Source organism: Anguilla anguilla, chromosome 12 (assembly GCF_013347855.1).
Source record: "Anguilla anguilla isolate fAngAng1 chromosome 12, fAngAng1.pri, whole genome shotgun sequence".
NCBI lineage: Eukaryota > Metazoa > Chordata > Actinopteri > Anguilliformes > Anguillidae > Anguilla > Anguilla anguilla.
This window is the reverse complement of record NC_049212.1, coordinates 10000577-10022536: the sequence shown is the minus strand read 5'-3', so window position 1 is coordinate 10022536 and position 21960 is coordinate 10000577. Positions and strand designations below refer to the sequence as shown.

At 46.3% G+C, this 21960-nt stretch overlaps 1 protein-coding gene across 2 annotated transcripts in view; it reads right to left on the bottom strand.

The window, feature by feature from the left end:
• The window catches only part of LOC118208802 (WSC domain-containing protein 1), a 32719-nt gene extending 11675 nt beyond the window's left edge, over positions 1-21044 (bottom strand). For both annotated transcript variants that reach the window (XM_035383690.1, XM_035383689.1), the window contains exons 1-2: positions 20617-21044; positions 675-1423 (exon numbers count right to left, since the gene is read on the bottom strand). In XM_035383690.1, the coding sequence (XP_035239581.1) occupies positions 675-1092 (418 nt within the window). In that variant the 5' untranslated portion in view covers positions 1093-1423; positions 20617-21044. The remainder of the gene's footprint in view (positions 1-674; positions 1424-20616) is intronic.
• Positions 21045-21960: the final 916 nt, after the last annotated feature.

The window sequence follows — 21960 nt, the reverse complement described above, 5'->3', positions numbered from 1 at the left end:
CAGTAACGATAGTAACTATATAAGAAGTCCTAGATTCAGTAACTGTAGTAACTATATAAGAAGTCCTGGATTCAGTAACTATAGTAACTATAGAAACTGTATAAGAAGTCCTAGATTCAGTAACTATAGTAACTATATAAGAAGTCCTAGATTCAGTAACTATAGTAACTATATAAGAAGTCCTAGATTCAGTAACTATAGTAACTATATAAGAAGTCCTAGATTCAGTAACTATAGTAACTATATAAGAAGTCCTAGATTCAGTAACTGTAGTAACTATATAAGAAGTCCTGGATTCAGTAACTATAGTAACTATAGTAACTGTATAAGAAGTCCTAGATTCAGTAACTATAGTAACTATATAAGAAGTCCTAGATTCAGTAACTATAGTAACTATATAAGAAGTCCTAGATTCAGTAACTATAGTAACTATATAAGAAGTCCTAGATTCAGTAACTGTAGTAACTATATAAGAAGTCCTGGATTCAGTAACTATAGTAACTATAGTAACTGTATAAGAAGTCCTAGATTCAGTAACTATAGTAACTATATAAGAAGTCCTAGATTCAGTAACGATAGTAACTATATAAGAAGTCCTAGATTCAGTAACGATAGTGACTATGTTGTCGGTAGCTCTGATGTAAGAATGAGGTGGTGAGTCCGGGGGGCGGTACCTTTGTGTCGGACCTTCCTGCGGGGCTGGACCCGCTCGGCTCTTGGCCCGTCCTGCTCGCTCATCAGGCTGTGGAACCAGCGCCGGCGTAGCTGCCGGATCTCCAGGTTCCGGGACACCAGCCAGCGGGGGCTGCTTCCCTCATCTGCGGCCCCCCCGCCGCGCCTTGCCCCGGGGCCTCGGTGCGAGTGCCCCCCCCTGAGGGCGGGCGGCTCCAGGGCCTGGGGTGGCACCGGCAGGGAGGGGACGGGCGGTACGGCCCCGCCCCCGGCCCCGCCCCCACCCCGCTGGGACACGGCCAGGCTGGCGCGCTGCAGCAGGAGCACGCTCCCCGCCATGATGTAGGCCACGCCCAGGAAGAGGAGGAGCAGCTGGGTCCGCCGCAGGAAGCGCTGCAGCCTGTAGAAGGCTTTTGCCATCTCTGGCCCCGCCCCCTGCCCCTCCCCCTCCCCTGCGGCCCGGCCGCACGGACTCCCGGAAGGAGCTCAGCAGGGGGGGCGGGTTTGAGGTCAGAAGGGGTGTTACAGCAGCATGTCCTGGTGAGGCCTTCCCTGTCAGTTCATCCCAGGCTCCGCCCACTCTTGTCCACTATGGCGTTCCTCTTTGACCTTCCATCCGACTTCGCTGAACTTCTCGTCCTAGAAGTGCAGTCTGGATCTTCAGACGCAGCTCAGCCAATGGCAGGCCATCGCCTCGCTGCTCAACACCAACGCTAATCGCTAATAGCAGGAGGCGGAGCTTCCACAGAACCTGCGGAGGAAATGGAGAGTAGCCATATTTAGGTTTTGAATCTTTTATTTCCTTCCACGTTAATACGATGGAGGGTGCAAGAAAACAAATTGAAAAGAATAGGGTGTATTTGGCATGTGTGTGTCCATCAGAGCGTGACGAACCCACACACTCTACGAGGGTGTGTGATGCGCACTGCACATTGCACCACACACTCACACCTCAGACACACAAATAGAGACCGTGCTACATGCTCCCCTACACACACACACACACACACACACACACACACAGATTTACACTCGACACATCGCATGCTAGTATAAATCATGTTATTAATCTTGCAGAAAATGCTGTTGCAAGCCTGTGGAATTACGGGCTGTCAGAGGGGTCCAGGGCGGTGACAGCAGGGTCCCCGAGACGCACGACCCGCGCGATATTAATCGGATCGACGGCTTAGCCCGGCCGGGATCCCTCCCTCCCTCACACACCGCCACCGTCGCCACCGGTAACCTCGATCTCACAAACCGCGCAGCGCATCGGCTCCTGGGGATCGCTTTCAACACGCGCGGACGCTTTACCGCATAAACAGCCGCGTCACGCACACAAACAGCTTCAGCCGTGTCACACACAGAAACAGCTTCAGCCGTGTCACACGCACACAAACAGCTTCAGCCGTGTCACACGCACACAAACAGCTTCAGCCGTGTCACACACACACAAAAACAGCTTCAGCCGTGTCACACACACAAACTGCTTCAGCCGTGTCACACACACACAAACTGCTTCAGCCGTGTCACACACACACAAACTGCTTCAGCCGTGTCACACACACAAAAACAGCTCCAGCCGTGTCACACACACAAACAGCTTCAGCCGTGTCACACACACAAACAGCTTCAGCCGTGTCACACACACACAAACAGCTCCAGCCGTGTCACACACACACAAACAGCTCCAGCCGTGTCACACACACACAAACAGCTCCAGCCGTGTCACACACACAAACAGCTTCAGCCGTGTCACACACACACAAACAGCTCCAGCCGTGTCACACACACACAAACAGCTTCAGCCGTGTCACACACACACAAACAGCTTCAGCCGTGTCACACACACAAACAGCTCCAGCCGTGTCACACACACACAAACAGCTCCAGCCGTGTCACACACACACAAACAGCTTCAGCCGTGTCACACACACACAAACAGCTTCAGTCGTGTCACACACACACAAACAGCTTCAGCCGCGTCCCTCAGTTTTCAAAACATCTCCACTGATTAATAATGCAGCATAAATATATCGTTTCCCCTGTGCCCAAATATCAGTATTCCCTCAGAAGCCGGTTACCACAGTCCCAGCTGAATCAGTACACAGACTGTGAGACACTGTGCAACTTTGCCTTCTCGGGTTTACCAGAACCGCTCAAATACACTGATGTGTTCATTCTGTCCCAGCTTCCTCTTTTGTTTCTCTCTCTTTTCTCTTTCTTTTTGCCAGAGGTCTTGTCCCCTAGCAAGATGGCTGCAGGGACAAGCGGCTGTGTGTGTGCGCTCTCCATGCAGAAAGGCCTCTATTCACTCCGGTTCTTTTGTAAGAATCGGGCAGCGAGAGACGGAGTTTGGCTGGGACTGCCGCTCGTTTATGTCCTCGTGTTCGGGTTGCAGACGCTGGCTTTTTGGGGCCCACGCAGCCAGGTGCTCCCGCTTTGTGCTCTCGTTCTCATTGCAGCCCTTGTGTTTTCTGAGGAGGCCACATAGCGGGTCTCTTTTACAGTGGCGTTTGGGGGGGGGGGGCTTGTCATTCTGGGCAACCAAAATCTGCATGAAGAAACCCCACATGAAAAAAGCAGAGCGGAGATTCGGAGGAAACTAAACAGCAGGTGAGATGGACACACTGGGTGCACTTCGTCGATTTTCACTCCGCTAGGAACACTTTCCCAAAACGCTGCCATAGGCGTTAATGCGGAAGACGCCAGTAGAATAATACTGGACTTTACTGGGAACCCGCGTTTTGAAAGAGAGAGGCCCCTTGTCCTGTTCTCTTTCTCTTTTAACGAAGAGGAAACTCACAGCGCGATCGCAGGGGGAGACGGAAGGAGCTGACGGAAGCGCTCGCCTCCCCCCCTCGGTGGGGGGCACAGTGGGCCCTTTAGCGGCGTTTCGTCCCGTCGGGCTGTGGAGGACGCCAGGCCCGGCGAGGGAGTTCCGCTAGCCAAACAGCGCTTTTGTCAGCGCGACCCCCGCTCCTGGGCCCGGGGTCTGGCGGAAGGCCCAGATTCTCACAATAAGACCCGGCAGTGTGTGTGAGTGTGTGAGAGCGTGTGTGTGTCTGTGTGTGTGTGTACGTGTGTGAGTGTGTGTGTGAGTGTGTGTGTATTGTGTGAGTGTGTGAGTGTGTGTGTGTGTGTGTGTGTATTGTGTGTGAGTGTGTGTGTGTGTGTGTATTGTGTGAGTGTGTGAGTGTGTGTGTGTGTGAGTGTGTGTGGGTGTGTGTATTGTGTGAGTGTGTGAGTGTGTGTGTGAGTGTGTGTGTGTGTGTGTATTGTGTGAGTTTGTGAGTGTGTGTGTGTGTGTGTGTACACGCGCTTCTGCCAGCAGCGAGGGAAGCCAACGTGAGGAGGGAAGGAATAACCAGAACTGTCAGGCAGCGCACGGCCTTGCTGTGCTGTGAAAGGTTTTGTTTTGTTTTATTTTTTTCTGTGAGTGACGGACGGGATGGGAGTTTCTCCCAGGGGAAGCCGAGCGTGTTTTCAGGGCCACTGAATTGAATGACGTGCTTTTTAGCAGGTTATCGCCTGCAGATAGCAAACAGGAACGAGCGTGAATCCGCAATAGCTGCGACCGCACACGCGCATGCATCCATGCGTGCATGCATCCACGCACACACCCTCACACAAACACGTGACCTCTTCTTTGGCTCATGAACTAACCTTCCCACAAAATCTTGTGGAAATCTGTGAATCCATTCGGGAGTTATGCGCCTTTTTGTGATAGGCCACGCCCATCGCCACGCCCCCTCTTGGTCAATCGGCCTGAAAGTTACTCGGCTCTACCTTCGGTCATGACCAACCTCCATGCCAAATTTCAGCCTCCTGGGGCGAAAACTGTGGCCACTATGGGGTGGGACACTTTTGTGGACCAACCGACCAACTGACCAACCGACCAACCGATTGACCGACAGACAGAGCTATTAGAGCTGCGGTCGCAGATAAAAACGGAAATTCAACACGGTTCAGTAAGGGAAGGGTTCTGCTGGCTTCGTAAAGATTTTGGGCGCACTGTCCCGCCATTATTTTTGGGGTACTCACACAATTTGAAGACAAGCGTGTGAGATGATGTCCATCACTGCTTAATGTTACTGTTGATTGTTGAACCATAGCCAGCTGCTGGGTGGCTCTTTTGTATAAGGCGCATGGATGAATCCCGTGGCCTTGGACCGCGTCAGTGGCGACTGTGGCCAGTGGCTCCGTAGGGTGCCATGCGGTTGGCGACTGCACCACCCAGGGTATGGGAAGGTTCAGCTGGTTAGGGTCTGTGTCCCATTGCTCTCTACAGTATATATACAGTTAGCTCTGTAATTTTTGGGACAAAGACTTTTTTTATTTTGCTCTGTACTCCTCTCTGTACTTCTGGTTTGTAATCAAACAGTTTGCATGTAGTTAAAATGCAGATTCTCAAATTTTATTTAAGGGTATTATTCAACAATTTGGTTTCACCATGTAGAAATTACAGCGCTTTTTATACATAGTCACCATTTCAGGGCACCATGATGTTTTGGACATATTAACGTTAATTAAATTAAATTAGTCATGTTTAGTACTTAGTGTTGTATATCCTTTGTATGCAATGACTGCTTGATGTCAGTGACCCAGAGACATCACCAGAGAGCTGAGTGTCTGCTCTAGTGATACTCTGCCCGGCCTGTACTGCAGCTGTCTTCAGCTCCTGCTCATTCCAGGAGCTAGTTGCCTTCAATTTTCTCTCCAGATCCGACCGGCGTGAAATTTTTTTGACGTGTTCTGGAATGACGCCCAAGACGTCGCTTTCCGCTCCCGTCAGCTGAGCGTCATTCGGAGTGAGAAACGGCACCCCCCCGCCCCCCCCCCCCCCACCCCCCCGGCCCCCGTGCCCGCCCAAACGCTCGAGCTGCATCTCACATTTATGCAGGACGACTGTGAAGAGACTCAACACAAAATAAGATAAAAATGCAGAAGACCGAACTGCCGGTCCACTGCACACCGCTGCTGACTCAGCACAGGCAAGTGAGCGAGCAAATGAAGTCGTCGGTTTCTTGGCAACATTTCATTTCTGGAAGCACATTTCCACAACGGCTCACGGCTTAATTAATTTGATTGTCTGAGTGTTCTGCGCTCCCAAAATAAAATATTTCAGTGATAAAACCCCCCATTTTCCACAGCCTATTCACTGTAAATCATGACTCCCTCACTCATACCATCTAGCAGCCAGAACTACACCTATTGGCTAACTGTTCTATAGCAATTATTCTTGAGTCCCTGTTTTGGCCAGCTAATGACATAGCCAAGGCTTCAACCTCACGCACAATGCCTAGCCTAATAGCCTAGGCCAAAGAGCACTTCAATACTCAACCACGCTGTCAGTTTGTAATGTCATATTGAAATGTTTGATTAATCAAACACTTGGCTGCAATGGGGGGGGGGGGGGGGGGGGGGGATGACTTAGTCAGTCACTGTCCACCTATTGATGATGCATGCTTTGTGACTTGGTGCATTGTCCTGCTGGAATTATCCATTTGAAAAAGGGTGATTTTGATTTGAATAGGCTTGATTATGACAGTATTTTAATCACAGATTTATAAAAAAAAACTTTATCCTCAAATTCAATCTTTTATTTACCTCTACAACCTCATTTTTTAAATTCTTTCACTTCCCTAATTATTTTTTCATAACTCATGTAACGTCAAAACACTGATAACTACTATATTCTCCCTATTGAAAAATAACAATTCTTCAAGAATTATCTGCTTACTTCTGGCAGGCAGGTAGCTCTCCCATGATGCATTGCATGTGAATGCACTGGAGGAAAATGGCTGCCTGCTGCCTCTCTTGTCTGCCCACAAACTATATTGCATCTGAAACTCGGAGGAGTTATGGACCTGTTGTATGTCTTCCGGATGTAGATAACGGTAGTTTTTCTTCTCACATTCATTAAGTGGGACATAAGGCACAAGACCACACCGTTTCTAATGCTGCTGGGGTTGATTCAAGGCGTTTATGCCCATGATAGGATCGATAATGTGATCATTATTTGGATATAAAACAGAACCCAGTTCAGCCTATATTTAAGAGATTGATTGAGGCAGCTCTTAGGCATGGTGATTAATCAAATTACTTTGCAGATCGAGTGATCACTTAATGCGCTCGATTCCAAAAATCAGTGAGAATCTATTTTTGGAATGCATCTAGGCCTGGCGGCACCACTGGTTGTATAAATGCATGCGTGCATAACAAAGCACATCAGTTTTTCCATCATAATAATAGTCTTAATGCTCACTCTATTGTGTCCATAAACACAGACACAGTGTTGGATATGATACAAAGAATTTTATTCTCAACTCACAAATGTTGCGCGCCCACAAAAAGCAGTGTACAACGGCTTGGCTGAATACTCGATTCTGACTGGATGGGACGTGTACACTGTCTTTCCACATACGCCCGACTATGAAGTAGCAGCTGAAAAAGTTCAGTCACCATTCGAAATTAATGTGCATCGGTCTGACTCAATAAGTAAAGTGGAAATTTGTAAGAGCAAGCAAGCCTACAGTTACAATGTCATACTTTAACAGTGTCACCTGGATGTCCATGAATGACTGTAGAGAATACCTTGTCTAGTTATAGTTCATCACGTTCATAGTTTAGCCTCTGTTTTGAAATACAATTCAATTGTTGGCTAGTTAGTTATCTGTGATAAACATGCTGTAAGACCAGGGACTAGAAAGATGCGTTCCTTGCTAAGTGCTATAGGCTGTGGGATATTTGCTGGTTCCCATGGGAGTGGAATTGCATATTTTGAAGCGTGTGTTTTGATTGCGGTCAGCCTGTGCTCTTTGTTGGTAAGCCGTTGTGTAAGTGGGATAATGACCGAGGGGCTGAGAATTGGGCAGTTAAAATGTCCTCCACTGAGGGACATTGCCCGAGTGTATTTACTCCTTCCGCGCCGGGCATTCAGACTGTGTAAAAATCTGCATCTTGCCCATTCTGATGTTTAATCGAACAACAATTAAAAGCCCTTCACTCCGTGTGCATGTTTTACACTGAGCTGCAGCCACGCGATTCGCTGTTTGGACGGGCAGCCTGCTTGTGTTAACCGGCAGGTGTACCTAATAAAGTGACCATGGTTTTATATTGTTTTTATGCGTGACATATTTTTTAAGGCCTTGTGCAGGCACTGCACCACAGCACTGGTGATGCCGTTTCCTCGAAGCTTTCTAAGACCAAACTTGTTTTTTGTCTCCCCCCCCCCCCCACTTCATCTCAATTGCTATGAATTGTCCCGAAATCTACCTGCTGGATGTTCTGAGACGGAGCTGGTTCCACTGAGACTGTTCACAGCCAGCAGGTGGATGCTCAGCTCCGCATTCTAAACACACTCAAGTTCTGCCTCCTGTTTGCCGCTGAAAGCTGAAACGTTCCAGTCGAAGGACTCGTGTAATTATTCATTACGGGAGGTGACCAAGGACAGCACCAGACACAGCAGTGGATGCTCCGTCCTTGGATGTGTCCTCTTCATAAATATTCACAAAGCGTAATACGGCATCTGGTTTTACCCAACCAGGATCTAGTGGCGTGAGGGAGTTGAAAGGACGGAACATAGGTGCTGAGCATCTGGTTACCATAGAGCATCTGTCAGCCCCTGAAATGCCACAGTCAGAGCCAACCCTCTCCTCCCTGTGCCAGCGCTGCTGCCCAGTCCTTTCAGGGGTCTCAAATTCAGGCCAAAACTTTTTCTTTCTAATGAAAACAAACGATGAAGGGCAACCCCCCCACCCCACCCCCCACCCCCCCGCCTCTGCTCCAAAAAGCTCTGATCTGGGATCAATTCCAACGTCACGGGGTGTAGGGATTAGGGCTTTTGGCGATACGCTCCCTGTGATGTTTCTGTCGGTCGAAGGGTCTGGGATTCGCTGAAGGGAGCTTTGGCCTGTGCTGAATCCACTGTCCAATCCTGGAAAGCAAGCTCATTTAATCTCATAAATGAGCTTAATTCTACAGATTTGATTTGAACGTAGCGCATGTGGAATGCTGGGATATCATGCTGTGCTGTGTTTGTCTTAATCCGCTTTGTCGTGCATCACTCCTGCTATGCGTGCGCTGCTGCATGTATTGGTTTGTCACGTACGTGTTGCATGCTTGCACCTGCTCGCATGCTGATTGGCTACTTGTCTGCTTGCCAAACTGCTCGCTGCCTGTTCTGCACTGCGTGTCTGCTCAATGTTAGCATGTTTGCTAACTATTGTATTATGTGCTGGCCATAATGCTTCCTGGCTTCTGTGTTTTTAACGTGCTGTACATTTAGTCTGCTATGCGTTATTTGTTTTGATCAAGGACCACATTGGAAAGAAGTGTTTGGTCTAGCAATTTTCATGTGTCATCCCCTGGGTTCAATGTAACATTTAAACAGTCCTTTGACATGTTTGATTATTTTTACCCATAAGAAATTAAAATCAAATAAACCTATTTTAACACTATGCAGGTTTGGCCTGTTACCATTTGCTGTCAGTGAACTGCTTTCATTTTACACAGAAGGTTTCAGGTTTCCACACTTTCCGAAAATGGGACCCAACTGATTTAAAATGGAACCTCTTTCAATTGGAATTATTTGGCATGTAGTACAACAATTAGTGCCTTATTGAGAACAATTAGCAGTTACAACAAAGAGCTTGATGCTGGTGGAACAAAGCCCAGCATATACACTGGGTTAAATAATGGATGGATGGGTGGATGGATGTGCATCTGAGACCGGGGAGAGAGAGGTGATTAGAATATACTGTCAGGATAGGCTGTCAGTTTTCACTAAAATGCCCTGAGGGGCCAGGAAGGGAGATGGTGCGCTGTCCACCAGGGGGCAGTGCCGACCCTACTCACAGGTCCCACTGAAATCCACACCGCTGCTTCAGTTATTTCACCTTATAAAGGGGCCTTGCTCTAAGCCCATGAGAGAGTCCTTCTTTCTGAATGGCTGCTGGTGTCTGGCGGCTTTCTGAGGTTTTTGCTTGCTGTGGATTCTTGTGTGCGTGCGTGCCTGCATGTGCTGGCACGATGGTCTTTCAGTGCTCAGTGGGTAGTGTACGTACATGTGTGTGCCCTTGCTTGTGTATGAATGAAAGAGGATGAGTGGTTGTTTGTAGCTGCAAATGCAGGTGCCTCCATCTTGCTCAGCTCTGCGTGCTCTGCCTGATGCACAGTTTATATGTGGGCCTTCAGCTTCTTAAGACGTCTTGTGGTATCTAAGCTCCATTCTGCGAACTACTGTCCTTTTGTCAGTTGCACAGAACCCTGTGCAAAATGAGGTCTTGGTAGTTCTGGAGAGAATCTCCTCATTGACAAGTTTTTTTTTTTTGACCATAATGCTGCAGCTTTAGTATTTGTTGGCTCATTTTGTAAAAGGCTACTTCAGAGGTAATTCATCCCAGTAATGAGATCACACAAGAAGGGCAAAGGATTTGTTCAGCAGGCAAAGAACTCTGAGAGTCCACAAATTTAAGTGCCACTGTTCATTTATGTGTTCAAACACTCATTTTTCACCATTCAAGCAAAACTAATTTCGATATCGACGGCCCCAATATACTGGGACTTCTAGCCAATTCAGTGACTGTCAGACTTTGGCCTTCATTTTACAAATGAGTCGCATGTCCTCAAAAGATGTCTACCCCTCAGTCTGGACAAAAGTAGCTGCAGAACGAGGATCTGTAAGGTCATTTTCCAGCACTGTGATATGATGTGGCTGGATCCATAGCTGATAAGCTCAGATTCTCATTCAGCTGTGAAATCTTGTTCAGACTGGCCTCCTGCCAAAGCTAAGCCTGTACTATAGTTCCTCCCCCCCCCACCCTCTCTTCCTCTCCCACTTTTTCTCAGTCTGACACTTTTACATCCGTCTCTTTTGAACTACTTAATTTAAATCTTCAGTGGTTCCCCTTCTTTTTTTCCGGAATGGTGTCACATGAAGTGGATCTGACTTTTCTAGTGTTGCAACAGCTTAACTCATTTCTTCAGAATCTGCAGTCATCAAAAACACATACCGTCTTCTAAAAAAAAAAAAAAAAAGTGTTGTCTGCTATTTGTCTCAGTGCTGACTCAAGATTTCATTAATGTTGGATAGTTTGGACTTTGAAACACAAACACAAAGGGCTTGGCAAAGCAGCTCAAAGTTTGGCGTGCCATCTGCGTCCAATGAGAGAGCAGAATGAAGCCGTAACCCTGGGTCACGGTGTGTAGTGAGCAGCGGTGTGTCGCCGTCGTGTAGCGAAAAGCAAAACGCCACTTATTTTTCTATTCCACTTTTACACCTCCCCCTGCTCTCCCTCTCTTCTTCCCTCCTCTCTCAAAAATTCAGATTCCAATAAGCTTTATATTCATTTCATTTCCATTTCTCTTTCACTCCCTTCAATTTTACTTTTTTCCTCTAACTCTTCAATGTCCCTCTCCCTCTCCTGCCTTCCCCTCTGCTCATCCCTCTTTCCAGCTCTTATCCTCATCCCTCTTTCCACTCTTATGCTTTCGCTCTTCCTTGCCCAGCTCCCCTGTCCCCACCATCAGGAAAACCATTGCAGCATCTCAAACTCAGGACAGCTGAACGGTCGACCTCAGCCGGCATTTTAAATCTCAGCGCGTGCATCGGAATCGTAATGCTGCCGGGCGTATGGGTTCTCAGGCACTCAGGAAGGAGAGGCAAGGGGGCATGCCAGAATCCCAGCATCCCCAGCTGCACGGGGGCAGGTTTACATAAGGCTTGCAGCAGCCAATGACAAACGACAAACTGACAACACAACGCTGTAGTAGCAGCAGTTCGCAAACAAGCCGCTTCTTGTAGAGGTTCGGCGTGAGTTTCGTCTGTAAACCCATTCCTGCTGGCACACTGCCCTTCTCCTGGTTCTCAGCCATCTTTTAAAATGATCGATTCTTATGCGTGACTGTGAAACAAAGATGGCGGAGAGTGCAATCGTGTGTGGAGCAGTTTTGCTACGGGGTGCCCGAAGGAACAACCCTCTTCCAGGACCTAAAATTTTTCTACTCTTTTTCCTTTCCCTCCTTCCCTCTTTCTCTGAAAGTAATACACAACCCCTCATCACCCCACTCTGGGCAATGTCTGTGTGTTTTGGGGTCTGCTCCTCTTATCTCTAACCCCCCATTAACTACCCTCCGGAACACACACGGGCCCTCCCGCAGTCTCCAGTATATGAGCTCACTGTGTGAAACCCGCAACCCCCGGTGAAAGTGCAGCTTAATCAAAAGCGCTTACAGCACGTTTACAGAGAACAGCGTTCCAGGGGGACAGGCAAACGGCGCGTTCACGCATACTGTCTCCCTCCCAAACCTTCCCTGGGGGGGGCTGTAATGGGAGCGAACTACCCGAATGCACGGAAACGGCAGGCTCGGAAACAGAGGTGACGCTGCTACTCGAGCCCCAAGCCCCCCCCCCCCTCCCCATCCCCTTTCTGTGATTCCCCTCTCTGCCTCTCCCTCTTTCTCCCCCCCCCCCCCTCCTCTTCTCCTCCCCCACAGGAATGATGTGGACCCCCATGTCCTCTGTCTCTGTCCAGTGACCAGTGCACCCCCCCCCCTCCCTGCTACAGTCAGGCTGTTATATAGCCATCCTGGTAGCATGCAGCATTTAACATTGCCTATGATAGAATGGGGCTGTAGGCCACCAGAAGGGATACAACTGAAAAACACAAAATCTGCTTGGGGAATAATCAATGCCACGTAGGCCTGGATGACATGGCCTAAAAATGAGAAGTCTATAAGACTCACAAGCATGCTAGCGAGTCTCATTAATATGAAAATACTGGGGGTGACATGTCTCCCTGTCTCCTCCAAACCTCCGAATACGGGTGCAATTCTGGTAAATGCGGATTTGACGGTCGGTTGTTTTGGCTGAACGTCAGCGTTTGAGGACGACCTAGCAGCTGCAAGTTAGCGCGCTGTCGTGCTTCCCGAGCGCTCAACCGCATGCTAACGCTACAAACGCAGAAAACGTCTACGGGTGTTTCCTGTCTCGGCTGGTACTCATTTCTTCTTTTCTTTTTTCAAAAGTTTGCAACAGATGTTTTTCTGCTCTTTGCTGGACTTCAAAAACCCGAAATCATTTTGAAACCGCAGACGATGTTATTTTTCAAAATAGCTTCATCCTCCGTTTTAGGTTCCCCATCACCACAGTTGCTGCTCATCTAGCAAGAAAATAAATATATCCGTCAAAATTAGTCAAGCATAGTGATAATTGTGTTTACCTCACTCGCATGGTACTACTGTCGCCGTTCAGCCGGCTGTGTCGACGGCTGCTGTCTGATTGGCTGCCTGTGTGTTTTGGGGTCTACTGCTCTTATCTCTAACCCCCCATTAACTACCCTCCCGAACACACACACGGGACCTCCCGCAGTCTGCAGTATATGAGCTCACTGAGTGAAACCCGCAACCCCCGGTGAAAGTGCAGCTTAATCAAAGGCACTTACAGCACGTTTACAGAGAACAGCGTTCCAGGGGGACAGGCAAACGGCGCGTTCACGCGTACTGTCCCCCTCCCAAACCTTCCCTGGGGGGGCTGAAAATGAATGCTCCTGAATTATTATTTTTCTCTGTACTCGTGGAAACAGCAGCACCAAAGCGTGCACACGTGAGGACGAAGCTGACAGCTGCTGCTGCTGCTACGGCAACGCTCAGACCCTGAGGCCCTCTCTCCTCCTCCTTCTCTCTTCCCTCTCTCCTTCTTCCTCTCTCCTCCTTCTCTCTTTCTCCCTCTTCTCTTTCTCCCTTTCCGCCACCGCAGTAACACAGTGCACAGTAAAGCCATTGTGCTCTGTGATATATTGGCAGCAAAGATGGCGCAGATCCATATGCCTAGACAGCATCCAACAATGATAAACAAAAAATAATAAATTAATCATTTCTAGTAGGCAAATACTCCTACATGTCTAGATTTTACATAAGCCATGCTCTGATTTTATTATTTTTTTTTAAAGAAAGATGCTTTTCACCTGTACTTTTAATGTGCAAAGACAACTTGTTCCAGTTCTCAGCCGCACAAAACTCAATAGAACATTTAAAACTCAGTAGAACACGCTGGTCTTGAACGTGGCCAAACACCAGTCAGCAATGCTAGCGCTAGCCTGCTATGCATGACGAGTAGGGCCTACTGCTTTATTTTGTGTGAATTTCAGTGATTAGCAAGGCATGTGGCTAACACAACAGAACATGCAGATGCCTTATACTGACGACTGTCCCAGTGTACTGAGATCAGAGACACAGCCACATACAGAAACACTGTCACACCCCGCAGGCCCACAGCAGTGTGTGTGTGTGTGTGAGTGTGTGACAGTGCATGTGCGCGCGTGTGTGTGTGCGTATGTGAGTGCGTGTGTGTGCACATGTGTACGTGTGTTAGGTTAAAATGCATTTTGGAGACTTTGAACTTAAAGACAGTCCACACACAAATTCACCCTGCATTTCTGACAACTTCTGGCTGAAATGTGGACATTTCAACCTACACTCTTCACTTAAGCACTCTCAGACCCTCACTTTGATCCACATTAAATGAGCGCAAATTTACCAAAACATCCAGAGCTTACAGTAATAGCCTCTTGAGAAGGAGAAAGAAAGAAAGAGAGAGAGTGAGAGAGAGAGAGAGACGTAACGTATAAGGTATATTAAGAGGCGCATTAAAATTTTCTCAGGAAATGGACTGCCTTTAGTTATTTATACTTGGTGTTGCTCCAGGCAAGTTTACATCACCAGATTTACCGTCCGGCATAAACACGCCACCGTGACTAAAACCGGGGGATAAACGGCCCCTGAAAGCCATCGCAAGCGCCGGCCCCCTGGACACCCTTTTACTGACCACTAAAATAAAATGGACGTGCGCCCACGCACGCACACACACACACACACACACGCAAACACACACACAGACACAGACACACGCACACACACAGAGACACACACAGACACGCACACGCACACAGACACAGACACAGACACACACGCACACGCACTCACACACACAGACACACGCACGCACGCACACACAGACACAGACACACACACACAGACACACACACACACACACACACACACACAGACACAGACAGACAGACAGACAGACACACACACACACCACTCGCCCACCCGTGTAGTTTTTTTCCTTCCTGTTTCTCGATATGAAATTTCATCTCCGCAGCTTCCAACTGCCGTTGATAATCACGGTGGGCATAATGCTGACAGTGATGATGATGATGGTGATGATGGTGATGAGTGACTGCAGTGGTTATCGCTGACAGTGTTGATGGTGGTGATGTCGGTGATAAGTGTGGTTGTAGTGGTGATCATTTTGTTCATAATGGTGACATCAGTGATGTTGCTACTTGTGGTGCTGGTTTTCATGATAATAATAGAAATAACGATCAGCTTGGAGGTCTTTTTTTGTTGCCGTTGACCCAGTTACATCCAGTGGTAGTTTTAGCTGGCAGAAACCATCTGCTCCTTTTCTAAATAAATCATAGAAACATGAACCCGCAGGTGCCAGGGAGACTTTGTGCTGCTGAATCCCCTAATGGCCTCCTTCGCCTACCCAAGGCATATTTTTACTGAAACTCGTAGAAACCAGACCCCGGAATGAGCATGTTCCCTGTTAGTTAAGGCCCCAGGTGACGATGCACTGCACTCATTGGCTCTCAGCCAGAACGAATCCCCGACTCTCCCGCCCTCTCTGCAGTAACAGGCACATCACCTGTGCCTCAACACGTGTCTCGCAGAACATTTTTATTGGTGGGGGGGGGTCAATGAGAGGTGTGAATGGAGGGGGGGGGGGAGGTTGGTGTTTGCATTGGCAACAACATATCCCATCACAGTGGTAAATAATTAAAGAGCATGCGGTATACGAGTAGTCTTGTCCAGAATCAGCGGCGACACCAGCTCTTTGGTGAGCACACTGCTCAGGGAAAAGACGGGCGAAATTAAGATCCGGAATCTAGACCCCTTGCACAACTGTGCACACGCTCCATGTACCAGGTGCTGGAGCAAACATGGCCGCCTCCAAGCACCGGATGCTCGGGTCTTACGAAGACTTACACTCATTAGCTGTACTGCTGCCACAGCAAGCATCTCTCTGTTGCTCATACTCTAGTCCATTTTCGCTGTATTGACCTGTAGATATTTGCCAGATGAGTATTGTAACCAACAAGGAAGCGACTCTAAACAAGGAAGAGGATAGAATCCTTGCTATGGTAACCGTAAGCAACGTCTCATCTCATTGCTTTGATGTGAACAGGCCAATTTTAGAATGTTACAAACCCTTTTTTGTAACAGTAGTTTTTGTAGTCAGATGCTGGGCATTAGAATCTCTGTTCTGAACTAGCCTTTAAATTGTGTGGAACATAAAACAGTCTTCAGAGGAAAACAGTACGTAATTTAAAACGTGTTCGGCTGTCCATCGTGGTCTGGTGAACACCATAACCCAGACATGAAATCCAAGGGTGCATTCACAGCAGCCTTGTCTGGTGCGTTTGAATTGAACCCTGGAGCATTTACTTCCTCGGTTCGGGTAGTTTTGTGTGGTGGGAACTCCGTAATTGAACCCTGGTGCGGACCAAACAACCGCTCTGTGGTCTGCCTCAAAGAGGTTGCCTCAGGCTGCTTCCAAGTGAACTCTGGAGCAGCTCATTTCTGTTGAGAACGTCAGTTGAACCCATGGCAGGAAGAGTACCTCTTACACGGCATCTTGGTTAAAAACAACACGATTGCTCTGGAAATTTTGTGTGTTGGCATCACGTGCGAGCAGGAGTCAGTTTTCCGAGAAAGACATTCCTCAAATTTGCCAGGTTGGGACCGTTATGATGTACGGAAATCTTCTGCTACGGCTCCAGTGTGAACACAAGCATCAACACCCTGGGCTAAAGCACACAGAAGGTTCCAGCGTTCTTACGCAAGACGCTTTTAAGCGAAGCAAGCGAGCCAATCACAAGAGACTCGGCTGAGCAATATGGCAAAAGTGTCATACGATATTTTTTTTTATTATTATTGACGGTACACCGTAAAGAAATGTATGAATTTTAAAATGGTAAAAGTCTGTAAAATAGCGAAGCTACAAAATTGTAAACAGCTGACATATATTTGTTTTATTTACAGTGAAACACTAATGCATTTACCATTTGTTAGATATACAGCCAGCTACCATATGCTTAACATATTGTTACTATCATTTATACAGCAAAGTTCTGGCAACCCAGTTGGCAGTAATTTACTGGCGTAAAATTAAATGTTTTATTTTTAACAGTGGTATAGCCCTACTTCCTCTGGGCTAGTGTTACCTGGGGACCTCATCTGATTTGCAATAATTGCGGAGGTCGTCTGTGATCTTAATCCCGTGCGAATCCGCCATGTCCACAATTTGTAAAGTAAAAAATCCACTGCAAATTACCTACTATATTTTGCAATACACAGAGGGCATCGGATAATATTAGTCTCGTGAGAACTGGCATTCTGGCATCCACAAGGATTCTGTTTCTTCACACCTCTTTTTCCTTCATCTTTCCAGGTCGAGTGGTAGAATTTATCAGTGCGAATTTTGGCAGCATTTTTGGTGCAAATTCAGGAGGCCCCTCAGCAGCATGGAGACCCAATTTTGGAAGGAGCGAGCTCAGATGCGGAAGAACGAAATATTGAAAGATAACGAAATGGATGACGAGCATGGCAGCAGCTGGTAAGGAAATTTTTGAACCGTATCTACAATTATTGAATGCTTTTTAAAATCATAATAACAATCATAGCTGCCATATGACATATTAGCTTTCTTTCACCTTTTTTTTCCCTGTAATCATACCTGGGCTCTATCTACTAACCAGACTGACCAGGTTAGTTAGATTAGCCACTAAAACAATCCTATCCCTCCAGCACTGACCCAACTGGAAACAGACCACTGCAGCCAATCCATACACGTTTTCTCTTCTTTATCTTCTCCTCCTTATTCTATTGGCCACGTGCTTTTCACATACAGCCCACAAAGAAAAAAAAGGGTCACGCCCAGAAACGTCCCAAACACTTTTTAGAACAAGTACAGGCAGACAAGCAAGGACTGGGCAGAAGTGCACACACACACAGATTGCCAGTTGCCATTGCATCACAGTAATGACTGAGCATGGTTAATCCAAGACTGCACAGATTGCCTTGATCGACAATGTCGTCCGACACGGTAATACTGAAAACATATCAAACCTAATTTTAAAGTCAAATTGTCAACAGATGTGGTTACATTTGATAAGTTTTACTGTAAGACATCAACTGCAACAATTAAGGTAGCTAACATTAGGTAACAAGCAGATACACTCACATTCACTTTTTTTTTTTTTGCCCTCAACTCAGTCGTTAACTCCGTTATTCCGTTAATTTAGTCAGGAAAATGGTGAGCATTGGTTGGGTGGGTAATGAATTGCAGAGTACAGCTCTCTGACTTCTGTCCATGTAGGGGGAAGTAGGGGGGATAACTCTGCACTCTGTGTCAACAGGTGAGCAAAATTACATTAAAAAAAAAAAAAAAAAAACATTAAAAATCGATCTCCACATGCAGATAAGTTGATGACTTTCCCCAGGTGTGTTGGAGCCAAGTTCAGTCTTGTGCCAATTTTTATTACTCTATTTTTAAAGCGTCACAAAAATTGGAGACTGACTCGATATCAGTGAAAACCAGGCCAAACTGCCAAAAACGGAAGCAAAAACATTTTGCACAAATGCTAAAAAAAGAATATAGAAAGCACATATTATGTATTTGCCTGTGCCCTCTAAACAGCTATTGCTGAGGTGACGTCAAATTACGTAATAAAGTACATAACGAGCCGTTTCCGGACTATACCGGGAAAGGTTTAATGAGGAAAATTGGTCCACCGTTTTGTAATCGGTATTACAGGGTTATCTAACCCGGGCCCATCTGGGGCTAAGCAGAGTTGCGAACTGTGCAGTACTGCTGCTGGTTTTTTGCGCCGGCAGATGTAGCAGGGGAGTTGCGCGTGACCCCAATAGGAAAGAGTGTCGTTCAGCTGTTTCTGCCCGCTCAAATGTGATTAGTTTTAGTGAGATGAGTAGGCTACCACAGTTAAACGCCTTAGTTTAAAAATATATCGTACCAATAATATGCATTTTACATTAAAACGGAAAAAATCGCAAGTTTGTTTGCAAGAGAGATACCACCTTTAATTAGATGAAACACTTGCACGTTTAGTTTTTAAAAACAAGCAGTGTTGGTCACTGGCTATATAAAAAAAGTAATTCAACATAAAAATTTGAAAGACACATAATCACATAATAATATTTCATGGTCACTGTCGCCAACACTATTGACCTGTATAGTCGTTGTTTGGTCAAGCCACAGAGAAAAGCTGCCAACGCGTCTCTGTCCAATTCAATTATTTCTACTTCGCTCATGTGCCAGCTGAAGCCTGGACCCGCTGCGGAAACACGACATTAGTTCCAGGGCCGTCCTTGTATTTCGCTATAATGTACTGAAAAGCGTGCCAACCGAAATGCATACAATATATATATATTCAACATCACAAGAGCCCGATTTTAAAATTGCTTGCGGGGGAAAATGCCATTGTAAGAAAAGAAAAAAAAGCCAAGCCGATAGTGTTGCTACTTGGAGCGCACACATAGCAACACTTCGATAATGGTTTAAGATTTCGTTTTCTAGAGCCAGTGAAGCTTGAGATGGCTATTTTTAGAATCTCAAACAGAAGTCTCGATTTGGGAAAATGCAGTTTTAAGACTTAAGGAAACCCTACACTTGGTCCTAGCCATTCGTAAAATAATCTACCGTAGTCATACAAAAAGTTTAATATCACTAGCTCGTTATGTCATGTTAAAAATGTAATCGTTTAAAACAAAACATTAAAAACTGCTATCGGATGGAGCTATAACCCAATCAGCGGCCATCGCTTTATGATCTGCGCTGGTTATCTATTTTGGACAGAGTACTGTTTTTGGCCACTGTGATTCCGCCTTAAATGTATCCACTCTGGTACAACTGCCAGTGCAGCGTCTGACCATTTGACATTCACTGTCCACCTGTGATCAAGTTAGAAACGCTAACTCCAGTGCTGCACCCAAATGTAATAATAATCGTTGAAGTACGCTGTTGTATTCCAAGTCTATTTTGGCCGGCCAGCTGAACACACATTAAAATAATTCATAATTGAAAATGCGAGATCAGCGATTGACAAACGTGATTTAATGTCCACTGTACAGTAGGCCTGTGGTATTGTCGGCTAAACAGTAGGCTATATGCGTATCAATAATTGTAGATAGGGTATTTTACCGTTCGGTTATATAGCTTTGATGTGAACGAACTTTTGAATTTCAGAACATATTTTTCCCCCATAGACTACATCAAGCAACAAGCGTCGTTCTCGCCACAAGGCAGCTTGCTACAGGCGACTCTTAAGAACAGAGTCCTGGGTAACAGCATAGCATTCTTTTCAGCATTAGCTGCGTCGGCGATATCTTCACTTTTACCACTATTCGGGCAGCAACGCAGATCCATTCAGTTGCAAACCAGACTGACATATTGAGGCTGCAACACTAATGGATACAGAGAAAGACGGGACATTTGAATAGCTTGCAGCGGTCTTTTAAGAACGGGAATTCTGCTTTTAGAAAAATCCTGCGAGCCCTCGGCACTTGTTAGTCCAGCACTGCTTGAGACAAGTGCTCGTTGATGCCCCTCCGTCTGCAGTTAGATTATGTTTATATCTTGATCTTAAATCTACGTGTAGCCTAAATCTTGAGCAAACCCAACCATTGCCAAGCAACGAAAGCCTTCCAAACTGAATTTTGAAGCGACGTATCTGGATTATTCAACTGAATTTTACATCTCCAACAATCAATGTGACAGTGGGTGACTGGAACGAATACAACTTTAAATTCTATACATCTTACACTACCGTACATATTACTGAACAGCATCAACCTTACCTTTTTTAAGGTGACACGAAAAAATCAAACAAGTGACAACTAGGTCCACGAACTGGTTCAGAAATAGCAGCCTTCCTTTAAGTTTCAGTCTATATATCTTCAGTTGTAAGCGTCAGTCGTGTTCGCGTCAGAGTATTCGTAGCTTTTGCGTTTGTGACTACTGTCTGGCCGCCCCTTCATCCGTCTCTCTCGCGCGCTGTATGCCACTAATCCTCTTTCATATTTATTATTTGGTATTGCCGTGAAACCACTCGAACAGCTATAATCCGTACATCCAAATCCTCGCGGTGTCTCCATGCTCTGCGGCACGTTTCTCTCCAGAAGCTGTCCTCGCAGACCAGCTGTTTTTAAGTCGGGCTACGGTGACTGCTGTGCGCATGCTCAGTATCATGGAGCATCACAGCCCGTCCAGGCCCGCTGTATAGTGGAAGTCAAGGCACACGCCACCCGCAGTACAGCCGGTACAACTCCCCAGGGTAGAGAGGGACAGCTAAACTTGATGAATTTGATAAGAATTTAGTGCTGTGTTTGAATTGCGTCAATCAGTCCGCCCACGTGTCCAGGTTGTGGCAATCCTGAATCATACCATACTCTGATGCCCATTTTTTCGGCTGGTTGCTTTATAACCTTTTGAACACTTCAATCTGTCATGGCATTTTTTTTGATGGTCAAATACTAAGAAAAAAAAAACAATGATATCATTGTTTTTGCAGAGCACACTTGCGATGAGCAAAACAATTGGCGCATTGCCAACATATTTATGTGGAAGTAGATTACATGCTGTCCCCTCATCCTTTGTTGGTGTGAAAGATATTCCTGGGATAAATATATGATATAAATAATTACTTTTCTCTCATGTAGTTTTGATCTCAGTTGACATCAGTCTTAAAATTGTATTTATTTATTTACTTATTGCAAGTTATATTTTTCTTGATTGCTGGACAAACAAAATGTTAGTTGGGGGAAAAAAGTAATGCTAAAGTATTGTCCTATTACATATTGGCAAACCGAATCCCCTGTGATCTGTGGCTATGTCCATTGTCTTAGCAGTTTAGATTCTACGTGTGGGCGAGTGTGTCCATACATGAGTGTGGCATATTGCCTTGATTAACACGGATAACAAAATATTCACATTCAAATGGAGCTGAAGATCATTCTGTTCCTTTGATAATTCATTTCAGACATGTGCTATGTAAATGGTCTTTTACACTAGATAAAAAGCCGCAAGGTTGCTAAAGGAATGCTATTCAATGCCTGCCTTCAGTAAAAGCGATGAATGTTTGACATCTGCGGATAATTACATCTTAAATGTGTAAATGGCTGTCCTTCCTGCTAAGGCTCAGT